Raw genomic sequence first — 14714 nt, 5'->3', positions numbered from 1 at the left:
ACTAGAGGGAAGGCAGCTAGTGATCACCACCCACCGCCAACTCTTGGGCTACTCTTTTACCAACGAATATTGGGATTGACCGTCACATTATAACGCCCCATGGCTGAAAGGGCGAGCATGTTTGGCGTGACGGGGATTCGAACCCGCCGGGCCGGTATAATAGATCAATTGGTGTTTGAAGAGTGGTAAAACAGATCAATTGATGTTGGAAAAGTAGTACAACAGATCAATTGGTGTTGGAAGAGTGGTACAACAGATCAATTGGTGTTGTTCCATCCTCTATATTCTAACATTCTTTGTAAAGATGGTACGGGAATTGTTTTATTTTGTTGAATCTCACACAAAGCTACACGAGGACTACTTACATTAGTCGTTCATAATTCTGAAGTGATAGACTAGAGAAAAAGCTTCTATTCATCACCACCCGGCGATAATTCTTATCAGCCTAGATAGTTGGATTTGACCGTCATTAGAGTAGCTCAACCACGGTCCCAACTGCGAGCACTATTTTTATTTTTTTGTGGTAACGGGAAGTGAACAACAGAACCACAGATTTACAGTCCAGCACACTAACCATTGGGCCTTGCTCGGTTGAATGGTGTAAGGAACCAGAGGTACTATGTATACACTTCCCCAGGAGACTACTTCCACCTTATGCTTGACTGCAACATACAGAATAGACATTGAGTTTTGTTCGTTGACCTCTCTACTTTCTCAATATCTAGTTCATGATGATAATTCTAGTGAAATCACTTTCAGCCACGTGTATTCGATGTGATGTGTATTTATTTAGACTTCACTTTAAAATAGAATAAAAGTACTATCAACTATGAAAACGTATCTATTTCTAGAACCTCCACTTGTACATAAAAGGCAAAGACACACTTTACACCTAACGTTTCATCACAGAATGGTATAAGAAGATATACAACCAGATGTAAGAGATGTAAGTTATAATCGATTGTATACTCTATAAGCGAGTCAAAAAATATTTCTATTTGACAAAACGTTATAAAATTACACTAAGAAAATAAATGTAATTATTTGTCAAAAAAATGTTTATATATTAAATAAAATTTTAGTTATAATAAAATAGAAAAGACATCAATGTTTGGTTTACTGTAAGGAATGATGGGTGCAACTGTTAAGATAGACGTCACTAGCACTGTTTTAAATGTAGAGCCTTTGATCAAAACTACAACGAAGTATCTTTCTGTACAGTGAATTCTTTGTGTTCTATTCTACAATAAGAGTTAAATGGAATTGTTTTCCCTTTCACAGAATATACGAAAACTCGATGAATGGCCATGTTAATCAGCCAATCCAATATTTTCTTAGTGATGAATGATGTTCCCCATGAAATATATTAATACCAGGCTTGTGGTGTATAGCTTGTGCTGTAAATTTTACAACTGAGAAAACTCCTCATTATGCATATAATCCTGATGTAGCATTATGTGGTTTCCATATTTTTAGTGTCTTCCAAGACAGTCTAGATGGAAATTTTCAGACAACTAACATTCTTAATGTGGCCTCACGTAAAATATGTTCGCAACATCAGGTCGATGTGTCTAGAGTACTTGATTTTTTTTTACCAATTTTCACTACGTAATTTCTGCTTTCTAAAATAAAAACGATATATTTTATCGCCGTTAATCATATGTTTGTTTGCCTGTCTTACAATTCCACACGATTTAAACTAAAAGATTGAATTTAATTTACGGTAAAATCAAAATGCAAATCACACACCTATAATACAAGGTCGACGAACGACCCATGAAACGTTGAACAAAGATGAAAGGAGTAGCACAAAATAGCTTTTTTTTCAAGAATTTTTACGCAAAACTGGTTTAGCCATCTCTAATTTTGAACTATAAACTAGAGGTAGATAGTCTGAATTTTGGGATTTGCCATTACTCTTATAGTATGCCTATAGTTCCAATGTCCGTTGTTGCTGCAACCGGACGCGAATCACGAATTCTCAGATTCGTTGTCCGAGTATGCTAATTACTAGACCATGCTTAGTCTCAGTTGTAACCGATTTGAACCCAAATTTGGCTTTAATTTAGTTTGATCCACAATATTGCTTAAAACCGATAAGAAGAGCTTGAGGGTTTTTGATGGTATTCTAAAGGAAATTGTTTATGCATGTTTAAAAGATACCGAAACCTTTAAATAGGGAAGAGACTGACTGTTTTGTATAAACATTAAACGTTAAGCTAGTTTAGAGTAACTTTTCTGGTTTAAGAAAGTTTTCTTACAGGTGACAAATATTAGTACTCATCTTCATTTCCACTGATTTTCACTTTAAAATTGGGAACTGGAAAATTCATGGGAAATTCTAAAACAAAATGTAAAGACCGAAAACCATCGATTGGTTAGTCTTTGAGTATCGAACTTGGTACATGTTGTGTTCCAAGCGAAGAAGCTGTACTATCTGAGACGTTACTAGTAAGACACTTTTTCTGCATCTAAAATGCTCACTCATTGAATGAAGTAGTAAAAGCATCGTGTTTCACAGAGAATGTTTTCAGAAGTATGTCTGGTTAACTATGGTACTTCTTCCCCTCTTAAACGTTCATACACGGAATGAAGTAGAAAATATATCATATTTCACAGGGAATGTTTTCAGAAGTATGTCTGGTTAACTATGCTACTTCTTCACCTCTTAAACGTTCATACACGGAATGAAGTAGAAAATATATCATATTTCGCAGGGAATGTTTTCAGAAGTATGTCTGGTTGTCCACATCCTCAATATGATTTTTGGACATTTGTTGGTTGTAACTTGACATTGTTATTGGACGTCTCTCAATTATTTACACCTCGTATGAGTTTAAACTAATCTCGACAATTCATAACTTCAGAAAAACACTATTTTTGAATGATCCAAAACTTCGCACAACGTTTGAGCACAATAAATCTATTCCTTCCTTCATTACGTTTTCCTGAAATTTATCTAATGTTTGCCATGTCCTGCTACTGATCCCTCTACACTAATATGACACAGTTTCTAACTTTTACTGAGGTCCAGTCACAGAACACATACGTCACTCATCACCAGATTAAGACAAGTCATAGAGGGCGGCACAAAACTAGTTTGTTTGTTTGTTGAATTTCGAACAACGCTACTCAAGGGCACTAGCTGTACCTTATTTGGAAGTGATAAAATAGAGGGAAGGGAGATAGTCAACAACATCAACCGTCAACTCTTGGACTTCATTTTATTGACGAAAAGCGGGATTGCGTGATTTATAACGCCTTCACAGCTGAAAGGACGAGTATGTTCGATGAAGGGATTCGAATCCAATGAGTATGGAGCGCCATAGTAGGCCTGACATTGAACTAATTTCAATTTCTTTGCTGTGCGAATTAAGATTAAAGCAAAAAAAGTTGAATTAAACCAAAAAATAGCAAAATATTGCATATTAGTATTCTTTGGATCCAGCGGCCATAAAATAGACCTACAATTTTCTAATATTCTGGTTTCTTTTCTTATATTATCCAGTAGTCTATTCCATGTATACATGGTGGAAATGCAATTAATAAAACATGTACACCTTGTAATGTTTTCTTGAATATAAGTTTGTTTGTTTTTTTTTTGTTTTCTATTTTTCAAGTTCAAATCCACGAGACACATCGTTTATTGTAATACAAATGTCTAGGTTATTCAACAAATGACCGAGCGTGGTCCAGTGGTAAGCGTGTCGGACTATGGATCTGCGGGTCCAACGTGTACATCTCGTTATCGCAAATAATAATAATAATGATAATCGCGCTTCTCAATTTGGTCGTGAGTGCGCAATAAAGGTGACGGTCAAATACCTATTCGGTAAGATAATAGCAGCCCAAGTGGGTGTTATTGACCAGCTGCCTTCCTTGTTGTATATGAGATTGAAAATTAAGAACAGCTAGTGCAGGTAATTCACGCGTCTTTTAGAGGTCGGCGAACGTTACATAAGTAAGCTTCAGGTGCTGGAAAATAAGAGGCGATGAAACATTTCTTGACTATTAAATCATTTTCGGTAAGGGTTGTGCCCCGCCCCTTCTAGTTGTAATCGATTTCCTTGACTAACGCGAAGGTTAATATTTCCTCCATCTAAAATGCCTAGAGATTACAGTTTGTTACATATGCCCCTGTAAAACGTTTGTAATATGTAGATTTATATATTTCCCACAGAACCTGTCTAACTTTTCAATTTAAATATCTTTCTTCTTGACATTATTATTCCTTTTACCCAGACATAAAAATGTAATGAGGTCTTTGAGACGTCAGTTTTAACTCCACACTCTGTCGTAACGCACTCATGTTGCAACTCATACCATTCCTCTCTGTTAGCTCTCCATAATCCATCTAGTATACAGTCCATAGGTGCTGCATCCAGTGACTTGACCAGTATATATATTTGTATGGATTACCATGAACATACATTTAATTCTCTAGTTTCTTCAGATATGTCATGGTTGAAGAAATTTGTCTTGGAAGCAGCTTGCGTACACATGAAGTGTGTGTCCCTTTTCCAGAAATCTTTCTTGATTATGTTACGTACAGCTGCTTGACACACGTAAAAAACCTTGATATTGACCTTTGTTTTAAGGGATTCTCACCTGCTACAAGATATCGCACTTTGCTTACCACGGCTGTGGTACGACTTGTTTTAGGTCTCTTTCTGGATGGTCCTGGTGCCCTGCTTAATCTATATTCATTAGTTTTACAATGACATTAAGTATAAAGGATATCCTCATCTTGGATATTCTAAATCCCGAATCCGAAATTATCTGAGCTTATGAATCTTTTGTGTTGAAAAGGCTTTTACATACTTTTCCCAAAAGCAATAAATTTTAAGTGTCATCACACTGCCTACGAATCGCCAAACAATGTCAAAATGTAGTTCTGATACATGCCGTTTCACTGAGGCCTTATATGATTCGCTAATTTGCCTATTTAAAATCATTTAAATTAATCGTACTTTATCCTCTGTAATCCTGTTAAATAATCCCGTAACTACTAATCCCTATATCTAAATAATGTAGAAAAAGTAAAATAGGATGTATTTTAACTCACGCAAGGAAACTTTGGAGCTGTAAAATACTTTAATAGATAAGAATAAAAAGATGCAGTTGTTATGATTCAATACCTATTATTTCTTACCTGTGTTGTTTTGTCATATAAGTACAAATTCCAACACTCTGCATTCACAGCAGAAGCGATGGTGGCCACAAGCTCAGACAAAACTTGTCCTTTATTAGGATTCGTGTAAAGACTTGTTGTTAATTCCTGTAACATTTTTCTTTTGTCAGCATGGACACAAAACTGAAAGACATAAAATACAAAATATATTTGAATTTTTGGCCTAATCGTACTCTAAGCAAGTGCATTCTATTCTACAGATAGGTCATTTGTGAAAACTCGTTTTAAAGTTTATTCTGTTCTCAATAAGCAGAATTTAAGTCCGTTAGGGAACGTGTGCATCGACTAAAAGGAACATGAGGTAAAAACGACAGTGAATGAATAGTGAAGATAATAGGTTTTGGGTAATTTTGTAGCGTATTTTTAATTTGTAAATAATTAGACTGCACAAAATCAGACTTATCAGAAACTGCAGCAAATATATGATGAAATATCATCTTTAAAGTGTTATGAAACATAAATTTTCATGCAACTTGAAACATTGAAACGAACTGAAAATTTATCATAACATTTATGCGTTACTAGTGTAATTCGAAATGTAAAACAAAAAACACATAACTCACTTTCCAACGAGAAAGACTTGTTTTTCTTTGAGGCTGTCCTAACATAAAATGAATATGTCAATTTTAGTTAATTGCTAGTAATACAATATCCATTTTTTAACAGTTATAAAACAAAAAATAATTCATTGAATTAATATGCCAGTTATTTAAAGCACTAGCGTATTTTTGTCCGTGATGCTATACGATATATATGTATATATATACGATTTTGTAAGAGCTAGTTAATTATGAATGTTTGTTTATCTTACTGAATTTCGCGCAAAGCTACTCTAGGGCTATTTGCGCTAGCCGTCCCTAATTTAGAAACGACAGATCAGAGGGAAGGCAGCTATCAACGCCACCAACCGCCAACTCTTGGACTATTCTTTACCAACGCGTTATAAGATGTTCGGTTATCTATGTTATAAACTAACATATGTACAATAAGAGTTGTTTTTATTAATGTTCTTCAAATGGTGTAATTTTCCATAGCGTATTCCGTTCCTTTAACTCCATTATGTAACACAGCGTCGAAACGTAAAATGAACAGCAAATATCCTAAGTATTAAGATAAATTTCGCATTTTTCGTCTTTGCTGCAAATCCTTTTTAAGTTTTGTTTTTATTTTACACAGTTTTCGGAACTCGATGAGGGAAGATGGAAGAGACTCGACGTTTCAAACTCAGTAAAACCTAAACCAACACGATAGCAAGTAAATATTCTTCAGGAAATTTGGTATTGGAAGGCTAACTATTTTCTTCCCTGATTATCTGTTATTTATTTATCTGTCTATCTCTCATAATATTAGTGATAAAGATTGTTCTTAGCCGTACAGAGTGAACACAGTATTTGTTCTTAGCCGTACAGAATGAGCGTCACACGAGTATTTGTACAAGCACTGCAGTGGCTGCATTATAGTCACCCCTATTGCAACAAGTGTATAAAAGGATCATTGCTAAGTAATGTCTCTCTCTCAGTGCCACGCCTACCCCCACCCAACCGGAAGTCAGTGGTAAATCTGAGAGTTTATCACGTTAAACATAAGATTTCGATAATCGCGATGTAAGTAATGTTTATCTCTCATAGTCCGCCCCCCACCTCCCACCGGTGATCAGTGGTAAGCCTGAGGACTTATCACGCTAAACATAAGATTTCGATAATTGCGATGTAAGTAATGTTTCTCTCTCATAGTTCCCCCCCCCCCCACCCTGCCACCGGTGATCAGTGGTAAGCCTGAGGACTTATCACGCTAAACATAAGATTTCGATAATTTCAATGCGCACAGTATAGATAAACCGTTATAAAGATTTGTGCTTATTAGTAAACAAACCTTTCTTACAGTGAATGATATTCATATTAACACGGTCCACCAGAACATAGCAACAGCTTTCTAAACTCAAATTGAACTAAAATATTAACAGTGTCGTACAAAGAGAACTTTGCGCTCACTATACTTACCTTTCTAATCGTCATAGTAAGGTAACAACAGTAGGTCGAGTTTTCAGATTTTGAAACACCTTGGTGGTAAAACAAATAGTTTATCTTCTCGAAAATATTGCAAATTAGAAATGTTTTTCTATTTCAGTGTTTTGCGATGTTACCTTATTTGATAGTTTTGTATTTTCGCTGATGCTTTTTGACAGTGGATCACATTCTATTATATTTCTATGAATTCTATATTGTCCTGCCACAAGCACGTGCCCTAATCGTCGGCTGGTGGTATTAAAACGACTTACTTAAGGCTTTGTACATATGAATTTCTCAAATATTCTAATTTGTGCATTTTAAACAAGCGTCTACATTTTCGATTCATCCATGGTTAGGAATGATGTAACATTCCTTCCATTGTAAATCCAGGGTTCCATTCCTCGCTGTAGACACAGCAGATAGCCAAATGTGGATTTGCTCTAAAAACAAACACACACCCTTCCATTATAACGTACCATTAACCATTTTGACACAAAACTGTTTATCTTGTAATGTGTAGTAACACTACTTTGTGATGTGACGAGACTCAGAGCGTTGATCCTATTTTCTTTATAGCATTCACTGAAAAATATGACGAGTCTCAACTTGGTGACCGAATAATGTTTTCTATCATCATATCACATTGAAAAGCCTAAAGAAAAAGTGATTTATATGTAATTTGGAGAACTAAAAGCCGATAGAAGGTTGATAGATTTAAGTTTTGCAATAAACTAGTTTCTTATTACAAATCCAGTTTACTGATCTACACCCACAAACAGTAAGCGGTAAGTTTACGGACTTATAACTAAAATCCAGTGTTCGATTTCCTGCTGTGGACAGAGCGTAAATAGCCTACTGTGTAGCTTTGCGTTAAAAACACAAACAAACACTGAGGCACTTAGACACTGATAAATATGTGCCAAAAGTCCAACGATATGACGATGTGCTTTCTTAGCTAAAGATTTTGTTAGATTTCAAGAACGTTAATGACATCAGTAAATTAAACAAAACAAAGTATGTAACAACCAGAAATATAGCATTGGTACTGAATATTTTTCAAGATGTTTTACCAAAAAACAAATTTTAAAAATAAACAAAAGTTTAATAAAAACAATCTTATTACTAATATATATATATATATATATTATTACAATACTCTTTTTTAACAAAAACTGTCAAAGAAAAAAAACATCACGCTACCGTTTACTTCCACGGACTGAGCCCTCTTGCGGGCTTTTTGAGTAGCTCTGATTACCCATCTTTCTAGAAGTTCCAATTCGACATTGTTGATGACGTATTCTTCAATAAAATCTGGATTGTCATGGAGAAAATCTGCTACTTTTTCTGAATTCAAATCTGCCAAAAGTTCAGTTGTTTTGAATACACGATCACACAAAAAATGCATGAAATAATCGCCAAAGATGAAGGATATTAAAACCTAGTCAAGTTTTAAAGAGAAAATGTTACTAATTGTTGGAAAATAAGTAACTTATCATATTCAATAATCATTCATAAATTCATTATTTAATTTCTGCAGTGCTTATTGTTGCATAGAAGGCGTTTCAATACTAGAAACAAATGACCTTATAACACCAAATTGCTGTTTTCCTTTAATTGGACACTCAACGTTTCGCTTTACAGCTTCTTCAGAAGCGTTCCATTGTCAGTTACGGTTTGTGTTTTAGTGGAACCCTCCTGAAGAAGCTGTAAAGCAAAACTTTGAATGTCCAATTAAATAAAAACAAGAACTTGGTATTATAAGGTCGTTTATTTCTGGTATTAAGATCATACATAAATGTTTTACGATATGAATACTTACAGTTCAACAAACTATTGAAAAGTCTAATATACGTAAAAACTGAGTGTTTTTCCAAACATTTATACATACATTTGCACATACCTCCACAATTTATAGGCGTTTCGTTTGTTTGTTTGTTATTAAGCACAAAGCTATACAATGGGCTATCTGTGCTCTGCCCACCACGGGTATAGAAACCTGGTTTCTAACGTTGTAACTCCGCAGACATACCGCCGTGCCACTGGAGGGCTATATAGGTGTTTCATCTACAGGTGTGAATGGCCAATTAATTCTGTTTACGGGATTAAAATACTAAAATCCGGTGTTAGATTCTTCTAGGTTGACAAAGCGCAGATAGCCCATTATGTAGCTTTGTGATAAAACAACTCTTCTAGTCCATTACAACATGTTAAGCCCTTAAAAATTTATTATTAATCTTCCATTTTTTATTTTTGTTAATAATTATATTATAGCACGATATAATTTCTTCACATCTAATGTAATAGTTCAATGAATTAGCTACATAACACTACACTTTACGGTCTTAACTGTTTAACAATAACCTGGTAAGTGTTACTGAACTAATGATTTTCTAGCTTTGGTTACTTATGAAAATTTAAACCTGTTCTAACAGATTTAAAGAAGACCTTGTTTCTCAACAAATAAACAATAATAAAACACTACAAATGTGAAACCAAAAAGGAAACCTGAATTAGAAAAAAGCTACTTTTTGCTACTTTCAATGTGTGTTTACATTAACAGATAAATGTTAGCGCGACATTTCACTTATTTTCTTTCTATTTTTAATCTGTATATAACCTGGAAACAGAGACCTAAATATTCTTTTTAAATACCGAATAAGAGAAACATCTCAATGATTCATTGTATCAAAAAGTTTTCACTACTGCAATCAAAATTTTAACGTGATTTTAATTAAATGAAATTAATAGAGCATTGTTTACATACCAACTGAACCTGTCACCGAGGAGCATCTTAATATTATTCTCATATGCATTTTAGCGACCACTTGTTTCACTTAAATTTAAATAACTTAAAATAATTCCCATATTTAATAGTTTGAAAGATAATACATATTATGTTACGCTTGTCATTTATTTTTTTTACCTTCGTTGCCAGTGTTGTCATGGGAACAGCTTCTCATCATCCTGCCAGGAATGACACTAAGATGTTTGTTGGAACCTATGTAGGATAAGAAGAAGAAAGACGAAGGTTTAAGATTACCGATAAAAGCTTTCCAAACAAACCTAAGTCACTTTCTAAGTGTCTGAAGGATTAGGAGTTATATTTTGTTCAAACAATGAGCGAAAACTGTTAAAGATAACGTTAAAAATTTTCAGGTTTTTATTGAAACGCCGTCGCCACGTTTATATTTTATGATTTCATATTTTATTGCGCTTTCGAAGACCCAAGAGCGCACGTTTGCGTGAAACTTGCAGTTTCGAGTTTTTCTATTATGTTGTAGAGGCCAATGTGTAGAAAGGAGAGTCTCAGTTCACTGAACTGGCAACATAGCTATAGCAGTGCCATGCGTCCGACTGGCAGAGGAGCCTGAAACTTTCAGGTCAATAGCTCTCAGACAATTCCTGAAAAAAGAGCAGATCACATTCTCATGCTACAAATATTCTTTCCTCGGGTTAATTTAAGGAAGAACTTTGAAATATTTAAATAAGTAATATTAATGTTTTCTGGTAGATCAGCTGTAATTTTACGGGCCTACAATACTAAAATCAGGGGTTCGATTCCCCTCGGTGGAAGGCTCATTGTGTAGCCTTACACTAAGAAAACAGCAGTAACAATAACAGTATTAAAATGAGAACTGAAAGTCAGGTAACTGATGTTTATTGTAGTGATGAATCTCAAATGTCATTTCATGACCTATTGACTTCTAGTAAGACATGCGGGACCACTGCGTTCTTACATATATGAAGACATGGTTAATCGTGAACGGAGCTCTTTTCTGTAATTTTAATAAGAGAGTAACGGATAGCAGATGGTAATCGCATCACGAAAGTTCGAAACAGGTATCATCCCGGAAGGTTATTAGGTTGAAAACATATGAATCCTAACATCATATGGCATGATATGAAACCCGCTGGATAGGTGGTATTAATTTCTCCACTACGGATGGCAGCATACAAATATATACTAGAAGTAAGAGGAATAGACTAGATGTCATTTATTTCATCGTGTAAAGTGCGAAGGAAAACAGCAAAATAAACACAGATTAAGATTCTATCAAGATTCATGTTAAACCAATGAAGATGTGTATGCTCTTAATTTTCCATCAGAAGAGGACAAAATTATGACACAATGAAATAAACAAGCTTTGTTCAAGTACAACATGTTTATCATTATTGAAAACTAGAGTACCAAAACTGGAAGAATGTATAGGAGGCGAATAATGTCTCATAGCTAGAACTGACCGAGTGAAAAAAAAGGTAATGAATTTTTGTTACCAAAGCAACATCATGATTCGAATTACCGTTGTTATGAAGAAGGAGGCGTATTTGAGATTCTCAAAATTAAAATATTAAAAAATCAAACTAATTAAATCATGTAGAGAACATAGACGCCCGTATGAACAAGAAAAAATTCTAATTAAGAAATCGTCGTTGCAACATGTTTTTCTGTAGAGATTTCTAATTTGTTAAGTACTTTAAACTCAATATAATATATGTGAAGTATTTCCTTGCGGTTGTCATTATGGTTCAGCAATGTGAATTAATATATTTAATAGATACACAGTATATAATAATAATTACAGAGATAAACTTTTCAGTAAGCACAGTCACTAAAATGTCCAAATAATAATTAAACTATATATTTCTTTTTAGTAGCTTCCGTTGTACTAAGCGTTGATTCGGTGCTTCTTTCAATTGTATGCTTTCCAATCTATGTATATTGGTAACAGTATTTTGCGTTGTACATACCTTGACATATCTATAACCAAACTGAAATACAATGAAATTATTGGAACAACGATATCAATAAGTTATAACATCAGATAACTAGACTATGATACAATACTGACAAGCACATTTAAAAGTATTGTTGGAACAAACTGATTTAACAATAATGAAGATAATAATTAATGGGTTTCACTTATGGAATCGATAAATGTAATTGTAAGTGAGCAAGAATAAAATGATATCATTGCTAATTTTCACGCAGATGTGTAATTAATATTCATAAATGGTTAGACCAATTTTGGAAAATGCGGCTTGTCATCAGTAACGTCGAAGTAAGTACAATAAATATAGGAGATGAAACCGTTTTTTTTAAAACATAAAAGTAGTTGATATTGTTGTAACTATCATTAAGACATTCAAAATATCATTAAAACGAATTAAACTCTCTGTTTCACAGCATTTAGAACTTAGAAACTAAAAACGCATTATGTTTTTAATATACTAACAATAACATATATATATTTGTTTGTACAGGGTTATTTTGTTTATTTGTTTGTAATTAAGCATAAAGCTACACAATGGGTTATCTGTGCTCTGCCCAACACGGGTATCGAAACCAGGTTTCTAGTGTTGTAAGTCCGCAGACATACCGCTGTTCCACTGGGGGCTACAGGGTTATTATAAATGTGATGATTTAGTTACAATTACCCTGTAAAATAAACTTATCATGTGGTAGAATTTCCAAGTCGGACAGCGGTAAGTGTACGGACTTACAGCACTAAAATCCGGTGTTCGCGTCCCCGCGATGGACAAAGGGAATAGTTCAATGTGGCTTTGCAGACAGTCAATTGTGTAGTTTTGCGCTAAAAAATCAATAACAACATATTTTTTATCCTCACTGACGCGTTTTTCGTTCTTCCTGGTGCACGTTAAAGAGAAAATACACTTCCATCACTACTTTAACATCTAAGAAGAGCGTTTGTATTTTCCTTATTTACCAACGTATTCTGTTCAGTAAAAAAATAATATATTTCTCGAACACAAGAGAAGTCTTATTTTACAGTTGGGTTTTATTCAATAAAAATCTCATTAGTGCTTTTATTACCCAAAAGTAGGAGCTCAGTCAACTAATACAAATTTCACGGGCATGTTGATGACTTTGCAATGGATACAGTTTTACGAATATCATTATATTAGTAGAGTAGAAAACAGATAAAAATAACGACTTAATGTCAGATCTTTGTTACTTAGCAACTGTTTTTTTTGTTCCGTCGTTACTAACGACCAATAATGTAGTAATCTTTTAGATCTTTAGTTCTTATTTTTACTATGTAGACAATTAATAACGTTTTCATTACCACGGCAATCATCACCTGCGTTTGCGCAGATCTCTCACCAAATTGCGAAGTTGAATCAATCTGTTTATCAGTTAATCTTAAATCTGTCAGGAAATGCATTAATTTATCTATATTTTCGGTCTTCATTTCTGTAAGAGAAAGAAAAATTTACTTTTAACATACAATATATTGGTGAGATTCACAAGACCCTTCTTGACAGGCTGGTTTTGGTAGTGAGGCGGAAGAACATAAACATGTCTCTATAGTAACGAAATACCAGAAACGTTGCAGTGAGACAGCCTGAATTTCACTGTGAGGAGTGATAACAGTTTTGTTTATTTAAATCCTTTATTAATATTAGCTACCTTTCTAGAGCCCTGTATTTTCGAACGCTGTAATTTACCTGAGAAGAAACTGAAAGCTAGAATTACTAGCTACCACCTAACGTTTTTAAAGTTAGCACCACTCACGTAAGCATGTTGGTTACTTAGCAACCACCTCGTATATCATTAGAGTTTTTGAGAGAAAAAACTACTAATAATTTAAAACTATCTGATCCATTTTTGACATTTTGAATGTTATTTTTTTAATCTTTGCCTTAGATGAAAAGTTCTTGTTCTGGGCGGTTTCCTAGCTTTTGGAGTTTTTTTTTAATTTTGCTAATTTAAGTTTTACGGTTTTTTAGATCGGTCTGATTTAAATATCACATATCATTTGAACAAACATTATATTAGGTGATATTGAAATTGTAAGTTTCGATTTTGCTCCAAACATTACGTATATACATGTATTAAAGAACAACCTATTTATTTACCAACGTACAAATATATATTATAACTGCCAATATTTAATATCAATACATTTTCTGAAACATTGCCATGTGGCTAACTTTTTTTGTCGTTTATTGGTTAGGTTTGATTTGAATTTCGAACAAAGCTACACCAGGACTATCTGCGCTATCAGTCCCTAATTTAGCAGTAAAAGACTAAAAAGGAAGACAGTTAGTCAACACCACCCGCCCGCAAAGTTTGGGCTACTCTTTCACCAACCGTCACGTTATAACACCCTAACGACTGAAAGGGCGAGATTGTTCGATGACGGGGATTCGAATTCGCGCCCTTCACATTGCGAGGCCAGAGCACTAACCACCAGGCTGTGCCAGGCCTCGTTTATTGGTATATATCTTTTAAGTTCTTTTTAACAGTTGGTTTAAAATATTCTATGTTACATTTCCTATAAATTAAACACGGTTGTTTATCAGTCGTGAGGTTTGCTTTAATGAGAATCTGAACTAGCCTTGAACATATAAACATATGTTTATGCCTTGAACATATAAACATTTGCAATGTCATTGTTGCATTCCGAGAAGTTGTACTTACTTGTATAAAGCAAACAGAGGAAACGTGTAACAACGAATGTTCTTATTATTCCACTCTTTAAGTCAGCTTT

The 14714-nt window shown here is 34.2% G+C and overlaps 1 protein-coding gene across 2 annotated transcripts in view; it reads right to left on the bottom strand.

Moving 5' to 3' along the window:
* Nucleotides 1-14714, bottom strand: part of LOC106458408 (probable 3',5'-cyclic phosphodiesterase pde-5) — a 99450-nt gene that overhangs the window by 76784 nt on the left and 7952 nt on the right. For both annotated transcript variants that reach the window (XM_022384617.1, XM_022384618.1), the window contains exons 2-5: nt 10124-10198; nt 8401-8556; nt 5755-5792; nt 5153-5314 (exon numbers count right to left, since the gene is read on the bottom strand). In XM_022384617.1, the coding sequence (XP_022240325.1) occupies nt 5153-5314; nt 5755-5792; nt 8401-8556; nt 10124-10163 (396 nt within the window). In that variant the 5' untranslated portion in view covers nt 10164-10198. The remainder of the gene's footprint in view (nt 1-5152; nt 5315-5754; nt 5793-8400; nt 8557-10123; nt 10199-14714) is intronic.

This window comes from Limulus polyphemus, unplaced genomic scaffold (assembly GCF_000517525.1).
Source record: "Limulus polyphemus unplaced genomic scaffold, Limulus_polyphemus-2.1.2 Scaffold458, whole genome shotgun sequence".
Lineage (NCBI taxonomy): Eukaryota > Metazoa > Arthropoda > Merostomata > Xiphosura > Limulidae > Limulus > Limulus polyphemus.
The sequence above is the reverse complement of the archived record's forward strand: the minus strand, read 5'-3'. Positions and strand labels throughout refer to the sequence as shown.